Below are 18,272 nucleotides of genomic sequence, written 5' to 3'. Positions count from 1 at the left end.
CAACCAACTCTAAATTAAAACTTGAACTCTGAGTTGACTTACCCTGAGATGGGAAACTCTGAGTTTTTGGTTACAGATCAGCTAAAATTAGTTAGTTCAATCAACTCTGAGTTGTCTGACTCTGAGTTAAGCCCGTGCACCACAACTATAAAAAGCCATTATCAATGGAGCGCAGATATTATGAGTAACAGTAATGAATTACTGTTATACAGTGTTGGGTGTAATTAATTACCAAGGAATATTGTAATTTAATTAAAGGGATTACTCTTAATTCCTCTGTAATTTAAAATAAAATCTGATGTAATCACATTAAATAGGCTACTGCATAGACCACAGAACAATAAAACAATAGTTGATTTAACATACATTTTTAAAAGGTATATTTGTAATGTCACCTTCTCCCTCTACACACTTTGGTCAATTCAAGAATAATTCATGCAATTGTATATTGTTAATTTGAAAGCATTAAAAGTGCAGTTTATTGTCTCTCCAAGTGGTTGAGGTTGATATGGGGTTTATAAAGTAATTAGTAATAAGTAGACCAATACATTCTAGAGATAGTTATTACATTAATATAATTACACTGTTGAAGATGTCATTTGTAGTTAGTAATTAATAACTATTTTAGAGTAACTTACCCAACTGTTATAATATCAGAGGTGAAACTGGAAGAACAGTATGTTATTAAACCTCATTTTAATGTTTATGTAGGCTAGGTCATTAAAAGAATGTGGCAGCATCTGAAAATGAAATATAAAAACATAATTCAATCAGGTAAGGCTTGAGCATATCATGGGTGTAGTGTAGGCTACCTGACTTTACAAACATTTTACATATTAAATAACTAAATAGCATCCAGTGTCTAGCAGTGCAGCAGCATTTTTGGCTGAGGGAATACCTGGAGGGACTTTATCAGAGCCAGTCACTCCCGAAGATCCAAGGGCCTTTATAAAATGTAAAAGGTCTACATATGTGTTATTTTTTATATAGGGTATTTTTGATATTTCCATTTATTTTTCTTTGGGTTGGGTTTTTCGTTGGTCCCAAAATATTCTGATGGTAATATCTGTCGTTTGGAGCCTCCTGTCCCAACAGAACCCCAGGCACTTGGAAGCAGCCTATACTCAATACACCAGAAATTATGACAAATAAATCCCCCGTCCCGTCAACTTCTGGTGCACAGATGAACACACTTCAGTAATTTTTAGTAAATGCCACAGTTTAATTCTGTAGAATTTGTTTAGAGCTACATGATGTAACTCTAATCTACTGTATTTGCAGTTGCCATTTAAGGAGTTATATAGACTTCATCTTATTAAAAAAAATTGAAAAAACAGCTTAAAAACAGCAATGAATAAATGTACAGAAAGAATGAATCAGGTTAATTCTTAAATAAACAAACTTCAACAACATGAGGGCAGATCCTTTGAGCGCTACTGATGACGCTGTGAAGTGACGCTCGAGTGATCAAGTATTCCAATAGTATAAAAAAAGCTTTCATTCGATTCCTCCGTCCTCATTTTCTTTCCTCGCGTCCTTCCCTCACAACCTACAGGGGGAGGAGCTGAGACACGAGGAAAGGAAACGAAGATGCACAAATAAGAATTGAGAAGCACCCCTTCACCCCACCTGGGGCCCGTTCTTCATACGTTGCTTAAGTATATCAGCAGGCATGTTCATCCCTGCGTCTCAATGTCCATATATACTATCCATCCTATACAGTATGTGAGATAAAGAAAGTAGTGGAAAGCACCACATTTCTTGAAGATGTGATGGTGAATGCTTTATTTACATGCATGTGCCTTTAAATCAAAATGTATAAGTCATAATGGTCAACACTGGGATGCATTCCGAGGTTTAAGAAAAAAGCAAAGAAAGTAACGGAAAGCTCCACATTGTCTGGAGATGCTGGGGATTGAACCCAGGACCTCGTACATGCAAAGAATGCACTCTACCACTGAGCTACATAACCTGCCTCAGCTGGTGTTTTTTTTTTTCTTGTTTAAATATTATTTTCTTTATGCACGATATATATGTGAGATATGCCTTTGACTTAAAAGTCCAACATTACTTGGAGCTGCTGGAATTGTATCCAGGACCTCATACATGCAAAGCATGTGCTCTACCACTGAGCTATATCCCATGATTTAGCTGATGTTTTTCTCTGAGCTACATACCCTCATAGTGATAAGTGTGTTCTGTTATGTACCTAGTTGTACCTTTAAATCAAAATTTATAGTTGATAAAGGTCAAAACTGGAATGCAAACATATGCGGTTCCAAGGTTTAAGAAACAAGCAAAGAAAGTAATGGAAAGATTTACATTGCTTGGAGATGCTGGGGATTGAACCCAGGACCTCACACATGCAAAGCATGTGTTCTACCACTGATCTACAACCCATCACAGTGATAAGTGTGTTCGGTTATTTACCTACATTTGCCTTTAAATCAAAATGTATAGGTTATAAAGGTCAACACTGGAACGCTTTTGGAGGAGGAACTACAAACACGGGTAAAAAGTGTTAAAAAACTACAAAACATGGGGGATATGCGCAACCGACGGTGAGAGGTTTAGATATAGGTTTGAGTGACTAATCAAAGTTTAACCTGATAGAAAAATGTGCAGAGTGCTGCTTCCCCAAGATGCATACACTCTACATGTCCAGGGGAGAATCAAGGATAATCAATTAAGGTAAAAGGGGTGGAGCCATCTTAACTCAAAGCTGTACAAAATGGCAAAGCCAAGCAATGGTGATTGTTGTGGTGTTTGTGTCAAAATTTGTCAGGATGTGGTTCCTGAAAGTTGTTTTAGTGGTGGTTGTTATCGTTGCATTTGATCTACCTGATGTCTTGGCAAGTTTGAGGTACAGTCATAGTCCAAGAAGCATGGGGCCAAAATCAGATCCAGCTTCCAGAAGTCCTGCCCTTTCTCCTCTAGGGCTCTGGAACCCTTTGCAAGTGGCTTCTCAGTTTCAGAGTCCTTTGGGTGCCGACTCCAAAATCCCTTTGCAGGATCCTTTTGGCCATCAGGAGAAGCAGCGGTTGCAGGGTCCAGTGAAGCCTTTGGATTGGAGGTATCCCATCGTTCCTGAGGTGCAGAGCGAGTTGGCGGTGGACTTCCAGTTGAGACAACCTGTGACTCCCAGCAGCGTAGCGGTTCAATGTGGCGAGAACCGGGTTCTCGTAGAGGTCCAGCAGGACTTTTTCAGCAATGGTCAGTTGATCCAGCCAACTGGTCTGTCTTTAGGTGGATGTCCTGTTGTTGGTCAGGATCCTGGGTCAAGAGTGCTCATCTTTGAGTATGAATTACAGGACTGCAACAGCATGCTGATGGTAAGAAAAGATGCATATTAATGGGTTATTTGTGACAGAGGACCTTTCAAAGAAAGTCGGTTTACTTGGTTTTACAATGCCAGGGCAGCTAAGGCCAATTTTTATCTATTTGAATGGGTAAATCCTAAATTTAAGTTACTTGACTTTAAACAACCCTTCAAACCAACATCTCATGTAAACTATCCCATAAGTGGTATGAAAGGAGCTTCAGAAACAAGAACATCAAATCTTGTGCCTCTATAGTGTTAAAGCTAGTTTTAACTCTGGAACAGCAAAATGTGCATGTTTAGTCCTTAATGCGTGTCTCCAAAACATGACTATCTCTCTGGCAACACTGGAGCTTCTGATGGCAGCTGTGGTGATGTGAAGAATTTACTAATTGGTGATTTGCTCTTAAGGAATTCCATGATATTGCAGTGCACCTTCTCCCATTCATAGAAATATGAGTGCATGGTCTTGGTGTATGTAAAGTCTCTGGGATGACCCTCTTGGTAACCAGTCTTTTTACAGATGAATGAGGATGAGCTTGTCTACACCTTCTCTCTTACCTACACCCCTGAGGCGCTTGCAGGTACACCGATTACCCGGGCCGATGGTGCAATTGTTGGTGTTCAATGCCATTATCAAAGGTAGGGGATCTCTGTGACTTTCTGCACTTTCTTGAACTGGGAGACCATTTAATGTGTACTTTCATGAACCGAAGGCTCCAAAATGTAAGCAGTGATGCCTTGAGGCCAACATGGGTCCCGTATGCCTCAACAGAAGCTGGTGAAGAAGTCTTGCAGTTCTCCCTGAAGATCATGATGGGTTGGTACAGGTTTTTTTTTCAATAAAATAAGTCTTTACCCTTGCTATTGTGGCTGTGCCTAAAATGTTTTTTTTTGTGTGTAGATGATTGGTCCTATCAGAGGCCTTCATACTCCTATTTCCTGGGTGGTGTTATTAACATCGAGGCATCTGTGAAGCAGTACAATCATGTGCCTCTGCGTGTGTTTGTGGACCGCTGTGTGGCCACTCAAGTGCCTGATGTGAACTCCCTTCCGAGATATTCCTTCATTGAGAATCACGGGTAAGGTCATGGCCCTTGATGCGGCAGGACTGTTTAAGTTGCCTTTTGTAACCACTTTGTCACAATCATGGGTAAGGTCTAGTTGCTTGATGCTCTATTGACATTCATGAGTTAATTTTTTTTTTTTGACAGGTGCTTTGTGGATGCCAAAACTACAGCTTCCAGCTCCCGCTTCATGCCTCGGTCCCAGCTTGACAAGATACAGTTCCAGCTAGAGGCGTTTATGTTCCAGGAGGGCAACAGTCCTTCTGTATGTACTACAAATATCATGAGTTAACTTGACTTCTCCTCCCATCTGCTTTGGTTTTGAGACTTGTCTGTCATCCTTTGCAGATCTACATAACATGTATTCTGAAGGCAACTATTGCTTCTGCACCCAGTGATGCTCAGCGTAAATCCTGTTCTTTTGCCAATGGGTACGCGAGTTGTTGTTGTTTTTTTTTTGGGGGGGGGGGGGGGGGGGGGTTTCGGGGGTTTTTTCAAGTTGACTTCTCTCATGTTTAAGGTTCCATGTCTTTGTTTTGTTGCAGGTGGTTTGCTGCTGATGGAAACGACCAAGTTTGTGGTTGCTGTGACTCAACATGTGGTCCTGATGGTGAATTTGCTGCTTCTCCCTATGGAGGTTGGTAGCTTTTGCTCTTAAAGGTTACTTTTGATTCAAGTGCTCTAACTTGGCTTTCTTCTCTAGGCATTCAGTGGGAAGGCAAGGCCGCACTTGGTCCTGTAATTGTTCAAGGGCAAAAGAGTGGTTCTCAATAAAACTGACGAATCAATTCTTGGTTGTATCTGACTTGTCATTTTGCTGCATGTCTGGTTTAACTGCTTTTGGTTTTTGAAAGTGCCTCATTCTGTCAATGTTGTGAAATTAATTGTCGTCCCGTATAGAACGCAACCATCGTCTTCCTGAAGTTAATAACTCCCAATGGAGAAATTGAAGTTTTAAATGATGAACCTTTTAAAGGCCGCTAGTGAAAGCTCAAGGTTATGCTGTTGAAGCCATTAGTTTGTTACAATTTGTGGTTACACTTTATTTCGATATCCACTTTAGACATTCTACTAGAAGTAACTTTTCAATTAACACCGTATTAGTAGACGGTTAGTTGATTCATAGTTCAGTTGATTGAGTTGCCAAGTTACATAGTCAGTAGAACGTCTGCTGGGAGACCAACAAAATAGTTAGCAGATATTAAGTGGGCAGTCTACTAATAATCTAATGACAGTTGACCTGTAGCTGCAAAGTTACTTAGTCAGGATTATTGAGATGAAAGTGTTACCCAATTTGTTTAACGGAAATGGTTCTGGTAAATCATTTCCACTAATGAGGCATTTTATGTAGCGCTTTCATTTGTACTACTGTGCACCTAACAATTATATCAGGGGATCTTTCCTCAACCACCAGTGTGCAGCATCCACTTGGACTATGCGACGGCAGACACAGTACAGCGGTGCCAATGCGCTCACCCCACACCAGCATTAGGTGGAGAGTGATCTAGCCGATTCAATGGATGGTGATTATTAGGAGGCCAATGGAGGGAATTTGTTTAGGACAACAGGGTTACACCTCTACTCTTTGAGAAGTGCCATGGGGCTCTTAAGTGTATCCCATCATGCATCGTGTTAAGAAACTCGCATGCCCCGAAATCAAGAGATGGCGAGGAATTATGGGAGTTTTATTTTGCTGGGCCCTTTAGATCTTTCTGTTGACTGCAGGTGTCCAAATTCAGAGGGTGCAATTCAAGGCCGGTTGCGTCAATGCGGCTCGACAAAGATGATCCAATTCAAAGCTGCACCATTCGGAGGCTGCAGTCGAAGGCCGATTACGTCATCGCGGCGCGACAATAGCTACCCCTATTCAAAAGCGACTTCAAATGCACCCTTCGGATCCCCGTGAAATGAAGGAGACACACCCTTCCAGTTCCATTTTATTTTTGCTGGATGTGTGGTAGAGCAAGTAAAGTTTATCCATGAGGATTTTAAAATAATCAGTAGATCCAATTTCCTTGAATGTGTCACTCACAGCAAGCTCAAGTCTATGAGCCGTATAATGCCAACCAGGAAACAGGGCCTGCATTCAAGCTACTGTAGTTACCCCACTTTAACGTCCAAACATCAGGGGCCCGTTCTTCGTACGTTGCTTAAAACATCCGAGATCAAATGAGACATCCAAGATGATATCATCGTGCTAATTGGGTTCTTCGAACACACCTGTTTATGACTAGTATTGCTGGATTGAGTTATCTGAGATAATTGCGTGTTCATGTGTTGGTTTAAAGGGATATGTATCGATAGTAGAAACCTTGATCAGCAATGCTGCTATTGGCTGTTCACCGTGGCCAAAGAGCGCACTCAGTTTTTCACCGCGGCAGAGCAAGAGTTCTTGCTTGAAGGATATTCAGAATTTGAAAACTTAATTAAAAGTTTTAACCTCAAATGTGCAAAAGCCAGGAGAGAGGGCTGGCAAAAAGTACTAAATTAAGTGTGTAGTGACCATGTTAGATGTTTTTATCACTTAGCCTATTACAGTAGGCATAGGCCTATATATTTTTGTATTTTAACATCTAAATAATTAATAACTTTGTTAATTGTAATGTCAGTCATCACCCACCCACTACTAGAACATGGGAACAAGTAAAAGTAAATTACTAGAATATTCTACTTAATGGTAATTTGTACTTATAAGGCACTGCTAATAAATGTTTGCCTGTTTATAAAAGCAACCAAGAAAAAAGCTGAGAAAAAATGAAAAGAAAAATAAACAGGTGGTGGTCCTGCACCCCCACGTTCTACACAGGCAGAAGAGCTGGCCCTTGGGTTAAATGTGAACCGACCCATTGTGGAGGGCATCCATGGGGGCCACTCTTCCTCAGACCCAGAGGCCAGTCGCAGCAACACCTTCATTACAGGTAAATGATCCTCGAACACTGTAAAATAATTAGTTGCTGCATTAAATTAAGTAGGCCTATAAGCCCAATGGCCAGTCCAGTCATATCAACTGTTAAACGTTGAGTAGTAATGAATTTCTTTGACTTGTGAAACAATTGTGAAACTACATGTAGTTAATGTAAAAAAAATATATGTTGCCATGTGTTATTGATCACATTTCCCCCCAGTGTACTTCATTGCAATGAAATTGTGTTTTCCTCTTTTGTGCATTTTTAAACAATACACCAACACTTTTATCTGTTCCCGAGAAAGTGTTGGCTGAAGAATGTGCAGGAAGACTTTTTCTAACTTTACATCAAAAGGGAAGAAAGTACAACACTTTGTAATGCCCATTTTTCCCCAATGCACAGGACAGCGAAGAAACCCTCTCCGGTGATTGTCTTTTGGAGAAAGTATCTGTAAGTGCTTAAATAACTTTACTTCATTTACACTTGAGTTACCTATTATTTCTGAATGCAATCTGAGTTGCAGGAGTCCACATCTACAGAAGAGTCTGCACAAAGCAGTGATACAGAGGTGGCCAGTGTTGTACTTTTCTTTTTAATGTTTGTTGCATAAGGCTTGTGTTGACAGGTTTACCCCTAGTCCCCCTGCCCCACCACCCCACCCCTAGAAAATGGAGTATTTTGAAAAAAACTTGACAACATAAAGAAAAAAAAACTGGCACTAGAGATAGAGTTGCTTCAAAGGAACTTCAGAGTAAGTGCTAATATTATTTCACACAGAGTACTATTGCTGACCTTGCATAATATCTCTTATTGCAGGCAAATTTTTCTTTACAAAGAACAATTGAAATAAAACTCAAGGAACTAACCATTTTTGTCTTGTCTTTGAAATGTTTTTTTTTTTTCTAATGGTGGCAAATGTTGTGTAATATGGCACCTGCAATGTCACAGGCCCTGTCAGGTGCAATAGTTGGCCAAAGTTAATTTCATTGTATGCCCTTGTCCTGGCTAGAGCTGCATTGTAACTGGTCTGGGGTTTGGGTCAGGGAATGGGGTCATAAAACACCTGTTTGCCTTTGTGTATATAACACAGTGAGCTTTATTTATATTTTTCCTTACCACATTCAAATAATGTGCGTAATGTGAATCTCTGAAAATTGAGTCATGCACAGATCCATTTTGCTTTCACATTTGTGATATGGAACATGGTCACACATCATCTAAGAGATTTTAGTCTGTAAACTGCCTTTTTTTTAAATTTGATATAATATTAATAATATGGAATATTAAGAATCGCTATAGTAACTTGCCTACACATTTACATTGTGATCCCCCTTTCGGTTCACAGAATCCCCTTCACTGCACTGTGTGCGCAGTCTATGGCACCAATCACATTAGGGAAGCCTGAGGGACATACTGTGTCATATTAATCGGCATGGTCATGATTGCATGATCTTCATTAAAAATTATAATGTGTAAAAAACTGCTATAGCTTACAAGTACAACCTTGTGTCTTAAGTGGCTTGGAAATGCCACAAACCCCCCTAAAAACTGCTCGAGCACCAGGTAAACTTTGCGAATGGCACAACAGACAGCACTTTTCAAGTTCTCCCTATCTCTGGATGAAAGAGCCACTTGCAAAGAATCTCAGGACAATGCACACAGTTTGTGCTGTTATTAAAGGCCAACATTTAAAGTGCGTTTCCAAGAAAATAATGATGTAAACGTCATCCTCACGAGTCTTGAGAAAAATTATATATCTAAAAAAAAGTACACTATCGTGCTGCATTGCTGCGTTTAAAAACTTCCCGTATCACCTGTAAGGAACTCAGCTTTTGGAAATATTAATAATCAATAATATCTTGTTATTATTAATTATAAATATTTGGGTCAGTTAATTGGATTAACTTGATGTGGCTGAATTAATATTACAATCAATTAATCAGTTCTTCCAACGAACTCTTTTGATTATTAATTTATTCTAAGAAAAGGGTATCTTCCATGGCCACAGAAGAATAATTATTTCTTCGCCTGTAGTACAGTACTTTGAGCCAGTAGCAAAAACCGTGATCGTAAAGTGACTTGTATTGCAAACAAAACAGAACCAAATACATATTATGTACAAGTTTTATTAACTAAATATAGATATTTATATGAATATAAATAAACTAAACAACATACACACATGAATACATAAATAGGTTAGTGATAGGATGAAATTGGAAACCGGAAGAGGGTCTATGAGAAGAACCATCAGAATTTCATTTTCACATTTCATTGAATTGAATACTTGCATTTGTAATGGGAACAATTCTTGAAGTTGTTGAAAATTGAAGTCGTTGATGGTTCCGGCAGTGTCAAGTGGGAGTTGGTTGAGTGTTCTCTTCCTCCAGGAACGCATGGCTGGTTTGGTCAAGGCCTGGGACTCTGTTGAGGCCACGCCGAGCACCCAGGAGAAGTGAGGAAGTCAGAAGGATGGGTGATTGGAGTCGTTGTTGGTTGGAGTCTTTGTTCCAAAACTCTTGAGATTGTCCTTGGTTCTTTCTGAGAGTCATCTCTCTCCTGCCTGATCCCATATCTGGTTGGATCGAGGCCTGCTGGACCCTGGGGCCCCCGTGGAGGGGGAGGGGGTTCCCCAGAATCACCAGAACAGTGTTGCGGCTGGATGAAAGAACTAAGAGAGGGAGGTCACATGTGGACTGTCTCTAATAAGGCCTGGAAAAGATCCTCCCCTAAGGGTTGAACTCGACCAATCAGAAAGGTGACATGTCTGAGAGGGAAAGTGGCTCTTAGTTGATTTACGGATCTTTGTCCCTAGCATGATTATACCTTCATTAATTCTCAGATAGCTATAACACATCCACACTGCATTCTAGAAGAAGGTGATGTACATCAAAGTGTGAGTCATTAAATGAGGATTAATTAGGTAGGAGGCATGATACAGGTGAGGTTACATTGATCGTTAGTTGGTTGTATACCAGGATACATACAATAATATATACCTAATAGTACACGAGACAGTAAACCATTTACACTGTTTCTTTCACAGTTTTATGCATGTTCATTTATAGATCAGTTAGTCTATGATTAATGCAGCAAAGTCTGTTTTAAAGAGGGTTTCTGTTTCATAGTAAAATCTCCTTATCATGCCCTGTAACATGGCACTGTTTCTGCCCTTGTGTTTGTTCATTTGGGCTGTGTGAAGAGTTTCATAAACCTTTGTATATAATGAATAATTAGTATGTGTCTGATTGGTCCATACCCTACAGATCCCCCCTTTCGATCGTTGTCGTCCCCCCTCAAGGACAACCACGAGCGAAGTTGGAAGTGCAGAGAGATCAGACACACACTTGTCATAGAAGGCTGGAAGGCCATGGTGGCCTCTGGTTGCTCGTGTCTTCTGGAGCGGTGGTCGTTCCACGGCTGGTGGGGTGGGCAAGGAGTCGGAAGCTTGTACCTTACAGGACTCCTCGGGTGAGTCCTGTGCAGGGAGCTATTTTGTGTGTGTCAGCAGCTCCAGTAACTCTGAGGCAGGTGCGTCCAGCTGTCCTTGCGGAGCCTCAGATTGACACCTGTGTAAAGGGTATGGAAGAGGATGCTGTCGTTGACAGCCGTTGGTCCTCCTGTGGTGTTTGCAGGTTGAGGGCGCTGTCCTCCATGGCTTCTCCAAGGGGCTTGGCTGGTACCTGGGTTGTTGCCATGGTGACAGTTCTGTGCTGGTCCTGGGCATGCTCAGTCCAGCTGCATTGAATCTGGTTCGAACCTCAGTCTCTATCTGGTCTGTAAGGCTTTGGGCACAGGTCCACTCCTTGTGGGACGCTGTGATCTATTATGTGAGGTTGTTTACCTTCTTTTTTATACCCATAAGGTGGGGTAAGGAGATGAGAATCTTGATCACCCCGGTGTGGCTGTAACTCTGGCTTGGGTCATGGGTCGTTTGTCCACTTCTCTCATGGTGCAGTTGCGTTGGCTCTGGTGCCGTCGGATGTCAGCAGCCATGGGTGGAACAGTGTTCCTCGCAATGGCTTGTCAGTCTTTGCGGTCTCCTCTCCGGTTAAAGTCAGGTTAAGCAGAGGATCTATAACATTTTGGCACACCTGTGGTGAGAGACTAATGCATGACCCTAGAAAGTTCAGAGCCACGGTTTAATGGGTTTGCTAGATATGTAGCATAAAACTAGGTATTTCATGTGTAGCTAGCTAGTGAAGTGTGTATTGTATCCTTATCACCTTAGCTGTGGATGTTAGGAGGCTAAGACTTGTGTGGTTCCGAGAGTATTTCCTGGAAAGGGCATAGCCGAGATGAAATAAATGACTTAAGATGGTTCTTATGACTAAAATATTTCTCTGGACTTAACTGGTGGTTCACTACGGCTTGACGAAGTGAAGAATAGGAGGAAAAAGGACAGCTTTCCTATTCAAAGTATGCTTATTATCAATCCTCAGGACTATAGTTATGCCCTAGTAATCGTTGAAATTACTTGTGTTGCAGGGTCATAAAAATTAGTGCACATGTTGAAAATAAACAAAATCACAAATAAAGGTGTCTCTGGTTCCTTTCTGGGCCCTATGGGAAATGGAACCACATTTGAACAAGAGAGGAAATGGAAATAAATCATATACATGACAGAATAGACAAGTGAATAGCTGACTGCTATTATTATCGAAGTAAAATAAAAATAAAAAGGACTTAAGTAAGTGATCAAAACAGCGGGAATGATCTGAAATTGAGAATAATCAATAGCACTAGTGACTAACCTTTAGATTTGCCTGGACCAACACTCCATAGTGGGTCACAGCTGTTGCGTGTTTAAGACCACACCGTGTGTGTCCCTCCAAAGGTTTAGTCAACATGCTGATGAAAATTCTCATAACTATAAGAATTCTTCTCTAGCTACACAGCTTACATGTAATTAAACTTGGGTTTAATTGACAGGGCATCTGCAAATTTAGCCTACAGCGCTCAGCAAGGACTATGCCTAAACTAGTGTAGGGTCTGGACCAATCAGACACACACTAATTATTCATATTCACTATATTTAATGAATATAAAGGTCTATGAAACTCTCCCCCAAAACTAACCTCACAAATGAAGTTACTTTGTCAGCCGGGTGTCCGGTTACAGAACACTTTAAGACTGATAACAGACTTTACGACCTCAAAGGAATGTGGCCACATGCGCCACATGCTTAAGAGAGAGAGAGACCATCTTTAATTAAATAAACTTTGCGGTGTTACTCTGATCTATGAAGGAACATGCCTCACAGAAACTGTGATGATTTACTGTCTCGTGTACTATTAGGTATAACAACATGGTATGTTTGATTGGGGTGTATGTGGTTGAACAACCACCCAACGGTCAATATAACCTCACCTGTATCATGCTTCCTAGCAAATTAATCCTCATTTAATGACACACACTTTGATGTACATCACCTTCTCTTAGAATGCAATGTGAATTTGTTATGTCTATTTGAGCTTGAATGAACAGTCTAAGCATGCTGGGGACGAAGACCATAAATCAACTAAGAGCCGCTTCCCCTCTCGGACATGTCACCTTACTCATAGGTCCATTCAAACCTTAGGGGTTGGTTCTTTTCTCAGAGTATATCAGAGGCAGGCAACAGTGACCGCCCTCTCTTAGTTTTTTCATCCAGCCGCAACACTGTTCTGGTGAGACTGGGGAGCCCCCTCCCCCTCCACGGGGGCCCCAGGGCCCAGCAGGCCTCGATTCCAACCAGATCCGGCCTCATGGAAAAGAGAGATGACTCTCTCACAAAGAACCAAGGACAATCTCAGGAGTTTTGGAACAAAGACTCCAACCAACAACGACTCCAATCACCCATCCTTTTGACTTCCTCACTTCCAATCATGCGTTCCTGGAGAAAGAGAACGCTCAACCAACTTCCACTTGACGCTGCCGGAACCATCAACGACTTCAATTTTCAACAACTTCAAGAATTGTTCCCATTACAAATGCAAGTATTCAATTCAATGAAATGTGAAAATGAAATTCTGATGGTTCTTCTCATAGACCCTCTTCCGGTTTCCAATTTCATCCTATCACTAACCTATTTATGTATTCATGTGTGTATGTTGTTTAGTTTATTTATATTCATATAAATATCTATATTTAGTTAATAAAACTTGTACATAATATGTATTTGGTTCTGTTTTGTTTGCAATACAAGTCACTTTACGATCACGGTTTTTGCTACTGGCTCAAAGTACTGTACAGGCGAAGAAATAATTATTCTTCGGTGGCCATGGAAGATACCCTTTATTAGAATAAATTAATAATCAAAATAGTTCGTTGGAAGAACTGATTAATTGATTGTAATATTAATTCAGCCACATCAAGTTAATCCAATTAACTGACCCAAATATTTATAATTAATAATAACAAGATATTATTGATTATTAATATTTCCAAAAAGCTGAGTTCCTTACACTAGTGAAGGTGAAATTCAGCTGAGAAGAATTGAAAGTAAGGAAAGAGAAAAATTAGAAACCCTAAATGGGGTTAAAGAAAGTATTTTAGAATACTTTGCGATGTATACATAAAAGCTGAAATTAAGGCTTCAAGTAAATGATGCTAACGGCTAACTGTAGAAGTTATTATGTAGCTTAGCCTAAGCTGGATGGATGCTAGGTTAGCTTAGCTTAGCCTAAGCTGGATGGACGCTAGGTTAAGTTAGCTTAGCCACCTAGGCTGGTTTGTTTACAAAATGACGTCACGAGTTAGCACTTCCTGTGACAAGTCGTTGTCATGGGAACCAGTGCATGTCAGAACAATGCAACAGTCCATGAAGAATGTCTGCACATTTTAAATGAGTTATGCATGTTTAAACGGGTTAAAAGGTGGCGCCTATACTTTAAGTCTTTCAAGAACTTGAAGTTACATTCAGTAAAATGCAAATGTGGTTTGGCATTTGCAAATTTTACTCATGGAACTCTTCTCTTTACTTTACGCAACTTATTCTATTTGTTTACAGAGTAAGGAAATAGATTTGCTGTAAGTCAAAGCTTGTCTAAGCCTATATAGTTACGTCCATCTCGTGCATAAATACTGACTTTTCAGCGAGTGAACAGTTTTGATCGCTAGGTAGCTCTCTGCTTGTAGATGCAGCCAAAATTTAGGAGAATTACATCAATCTAACAATAATTTGTAAGGTCTTTACTTTGTAGAAAGGGGAGCATCACCCAAGTCTACGTGTATATAACACTGTACTGAGATTCCTTCGTCAGAAACAGATTAAGCAATACTGCAATTTGGATTCCTTCAACCAAAGCAGACTAATAAATACCGGTACAGTTTGCCTGCCGCTGAGATGAGATTCCTTTGTCAAACAGACTTACGCTTTAATGCCGAATTTACCGATACCAGTTAAGACCCTTTTTTTATTATTATTATTTTAAGTAGAGATGTCAATTCCAGCTATCGTTTTATCTGCATTTAGACAAGCCAGCAGCTAGTGATCAAAATGTGTATCGCATATCATGTCCCATTTGGATCGGAATGATCAAATAAGCACTTTTAGGATAACAGTAGTTACGAAGGGGCTCTAGGTCATGCTAGTTTTCCCAGCTTAGGTGGTTTGCTAACTATCTGGCATTAGGGTGACGAATGCCCTATTTGGAGTTTGTATTTCCTGTAACAAGTCATTGTCATGGAAACTAATGTGCAGCAGTGTATATTTCAACCAGCGGGTGGCACAATGTCTGTATGTTTCAAAAACCAGTGCATAGTCTGTTGGCACGTGAGGCTTACACCTGCATTCAAGATTTTCTTTAAATCAGTAAAATTCAAATTTTACTAATGCAAACTCTTGCTTCCTTTTGAGCACACATTTTCATCTACTTTAAAAGTTTTATGTCCTATGCTGACTGGGAACTTTGTAGCAGAGTCATGCATTGTGGTCATGCCGTGTGTCTTCTGGGTTTTGAAGTTCAGATTCAAAAGGTTCTTGAAGCTGGTGTCTTCCTCCATCACAGGTTCGTTGCACGCTCCGAGGTAGCTCGCTTGATGTCTGTGGTAGTAGCACAGGGACTTTCAGGGTTACCCTGGTTGGTGTCTGGGACCGCGCCCAGTCTACATTCAGACTCTTAAGTCTGAGAATCCTGTTGTGATGGCTTGTTCCAGCTGCTGGTAGTTAGACTGGATGTTTTCTGGCTGCCGAGCCAGAAAGCGTCGCAACTCTGGGTTGGATGTGATCCAGGTCAGACAGAGTCTAGCAAGCTCTGGTGTAAATGCAGGGATATGTCTGGCCGTTCGGTTGAGGTCTTTGAGTGTCACTACACGCGTCGTTTCAAGATTCTTCTGAATCAATCCTTTTCCTTCCACGGCTGCAGAAGCTTTAAGGAAATTGTCTGATTACATGTTAAGCAGAGGGGGTTATGCTGCTGTTAGACTAAGCTACCAGGGACACATCAGACATCTCAAGGTGCAAAAGAAGAAGAAGAAACAATGGGAAGTGTTTCCAGTTCTGTCTGGGGCCTACTGTGCGTTTGCGTTTAGCCGTACTTCATGTATTTAGCTTGGTGCTAAGGAGTGAGGATGGGTAAAACACAGACAGGAAGTAGGATATTAATGACCTGTGTAACTCGCTATGGAAACAACAGTCGCTAGATATTGTAATCCTATAGGAAGAGAGAAGATGAGGATAGTGACTAGTGATCTAAAATAAGGTAAAGGTAAAGTTAGAACGTCCTTATAGCTCTAAGAAAACTAAAAGGAAAGGGAAGCGTATCAAGTAATTTAATTAAATTTCAAATTTAGTTAAGCCCTTTTTTTTTTCTTTAGCTGAATATAAGAATTCAGGCTGAAACAAAGGTAAATAACTAAATTGAAATAAAATTTAAAAAAAATTATGTAAAACGTTGTGTGTTCTCATAGCTGTGGTAACTAGGGGGGAACTTGAATAAGCAAATTGATTTAATTAAATTCCCAATTTAATTAAATTCAACTTAACTGAATAGGATGATTCAGGCTCAACAGGTGTAAATACACAAAATAAAATAGGGGTAGATTTAAGTAAAAATAAAAGAAACACAAATAAAAACCCAAAGTATCTGGGTTTCAATCTGAAAGTGAAACCAAGAGGAAGGGGTCGAGAGAGAAAGAGAGAGAGAAGAGGGTGGTTTAACCCTCTTATGAGACGTGCTTCGTGAAGCTCTGACACCAGGGTGACTCATTCGTCTCAAATCATTCGGAGTGTGTAATGTGTATCACTGCTAAGGTCACGTGATTTTATTAAACTGGGCTTCGTTACGCGTCATAGCTGTTTCGAAATTGTTTTAAATTTCAACGGTTCGTGAACCAGTGTGTATCTGGTCTCTATGTGATCTCGTATCACTTTATAGATTCGTACACATTTAATGACGCATTTGATTTAGGGTCTGATTGACTTAAAAGTCAAGCTTTCATAAAACGAGCCCTACAGTTTACTAAGATATTGTGCCTTGAAAGACACCTCATATTAAACGATATTAGGTAGCTCGCGGATTGCCATTACCTGATTACACCTTTTGATAAAACCTTTGCGATTGGTTTGTAAAAGGTGTTCCGTTGATTTGAGTTTCCTCTACACTTACACTGTTCTGACCAGCAGGGGTCGCCAGCGAGGGCGACAAAGAATCATTTGTGACGCAGTTGACTCCTTTGATTCAAAGCCTCGAAGAGCTTTGACTCTCATTACTCGTGTTCAAATTACTCAGTTCAAATCACGCAAAATCTTTGGTTTAAGGTTACACTTTACGCTCTAACGTGTCTAAGTTTTTAGGCGGTGATAAAACTATCACTCGAGGTAGAGGGTTGTACTTGTAAGTTAGGATTGAGGGAGCTATTGGCTACAACCGTCGCTTGTTTACACGAGGGTCTGTGAGATTTAGTGCTGTTGTCAGAAAAACTAGATAGGAACGCCTGCTCGCGTTCCGGACGCAATGCCAACCAACAACACAGATCGGCCGGAGCAGCGGATGAGCTGTGCTGACAGTTTGCACTGAGTCTCTCGCTTAGACACGACGTTGCGTGTGAGTGACTCTTTTTAACAAATCAAAACAGCACCGTTCTTTCACAGACAATGGCAAATTAGTTAGCTGGGCTAGAATTTATACCACTAATTCGACGCGATTGTTTCATATGAGCGCTTCAGCGGTTTAATATGAATACAATGACGTAACCCAGAAACTTGTACGTGCATGTATGAGATGTTAATAAAAACTTTTGGGACAACATATGATTGATTACTGTCTGCTTGCATACAATGTTTAATACGATGCCTTAAAATTCTCCACCATATATGTAAGGAACTCAGCTTTTGGAAATATTAATAATCAATAATATCTTGTTATTATTAATTATAAATATTTGGGTCAGTTAATTGGATTAACTTGATGTGGCTGAATTAATATTACAATCAATTAATCAGTTCTTCCAACGAACTCTTTTGATAATTAATTTATTCTAAGAAAAGGGTATCTTCCATGGCCACAGAAGAATAATTATTTCTTCGCCTGTACAGTACTTTGAGCCAGTAGCAAAAACCGTGATCGTAAAGTGACTTGTATTGCAAACAAAACAGAACCAAATACATATTATGTACAAGTTTTATTAACTAAATATAGATATTTATATGACTATAAATAAACTAAACAACATACACACATGAATACATAAATAGATTAGTGATAGGATGAAATTGGAAACCGGAAGAGGGTCTATGAGAAGAACCATCAGAATTTCATTTTCACATTTCATTGAATTGAATACTTGCATTTGTAATGGGAACAATTCTTGAAGTTGTTGAAAATTGAAGTCGTTGATGGTTCCGGCAGTGTCAAGTGGAAGTTGGTTGAGCGTTCTCTTTCTCCAGGAACGCATGGCTGGTTTGGTGAAGGCCTGGGACTCTGTTGAGGCCACGCCGAGCACCCAGGAGAAGTGAGGAAGTCAAAAGGATGGGTGATTGGAGTCGTTGTTGGTTGG

The 18,272-nt window shown here is 40.2% G+C and overlaps 1 protein-coding gene across 1 annotated transcript; it reads left to right on the top strand.

Annotated features, from left to right (window-relative positions):
• The first annotated feature begins 2,775 nt into the window (after nucleotides 1-2,775).
• On the top strand, nucleotides 2,776-5,174 carry LOC143745526 (zona pellucida sperm-binding protein 3-like). The gene is made up of 8 exons (XM_077237653.1): nucleotides 2,776-3,332; nucleotides 3,843-3,961; nucleotides 4,036-4,139; nucleotides 4,224-4,401; nucleotides 4,534-4,651; nucleotides 4,735-4,817; nucleotides 4,932-5,023; nucleotides 5,090-5,174. The coding sequence occupies exons 1-8, from the start codon at nucleotides 2,787-2,789 to the stop codon at nucleotides 5,158-5,160; spliced, it is 1,311 nt and encodes a 436-aa protein (XP_077093768.1). The 5' UTR covers nucleotides 2,776-2,786; the 3' UTR covers nucleotides 5,161-5,174.
• Nucleotides 5,175-18,272: the final 13,098 nt, after the last annotated feature.

The sequence above is a fragment of the Siphateles boraxobius genome, unplaced genomic scaffold (assembly GCF_051911475.1).
Source record: "Siphateles boraxobius isolate OS27281-9 unplaced genomic scaffold, OSU_SipBor_1 204, whole genome shotgun sequence".
NCBI lineage: Eukaryota > Metazoa > Chordata > Actinopteri > Cypriniformes > Leuciscidae > Siphateles > Siphateles boraxobius.
This window is presented reverse-complemented; position numbering and strand designations above follow the sequence as displayed.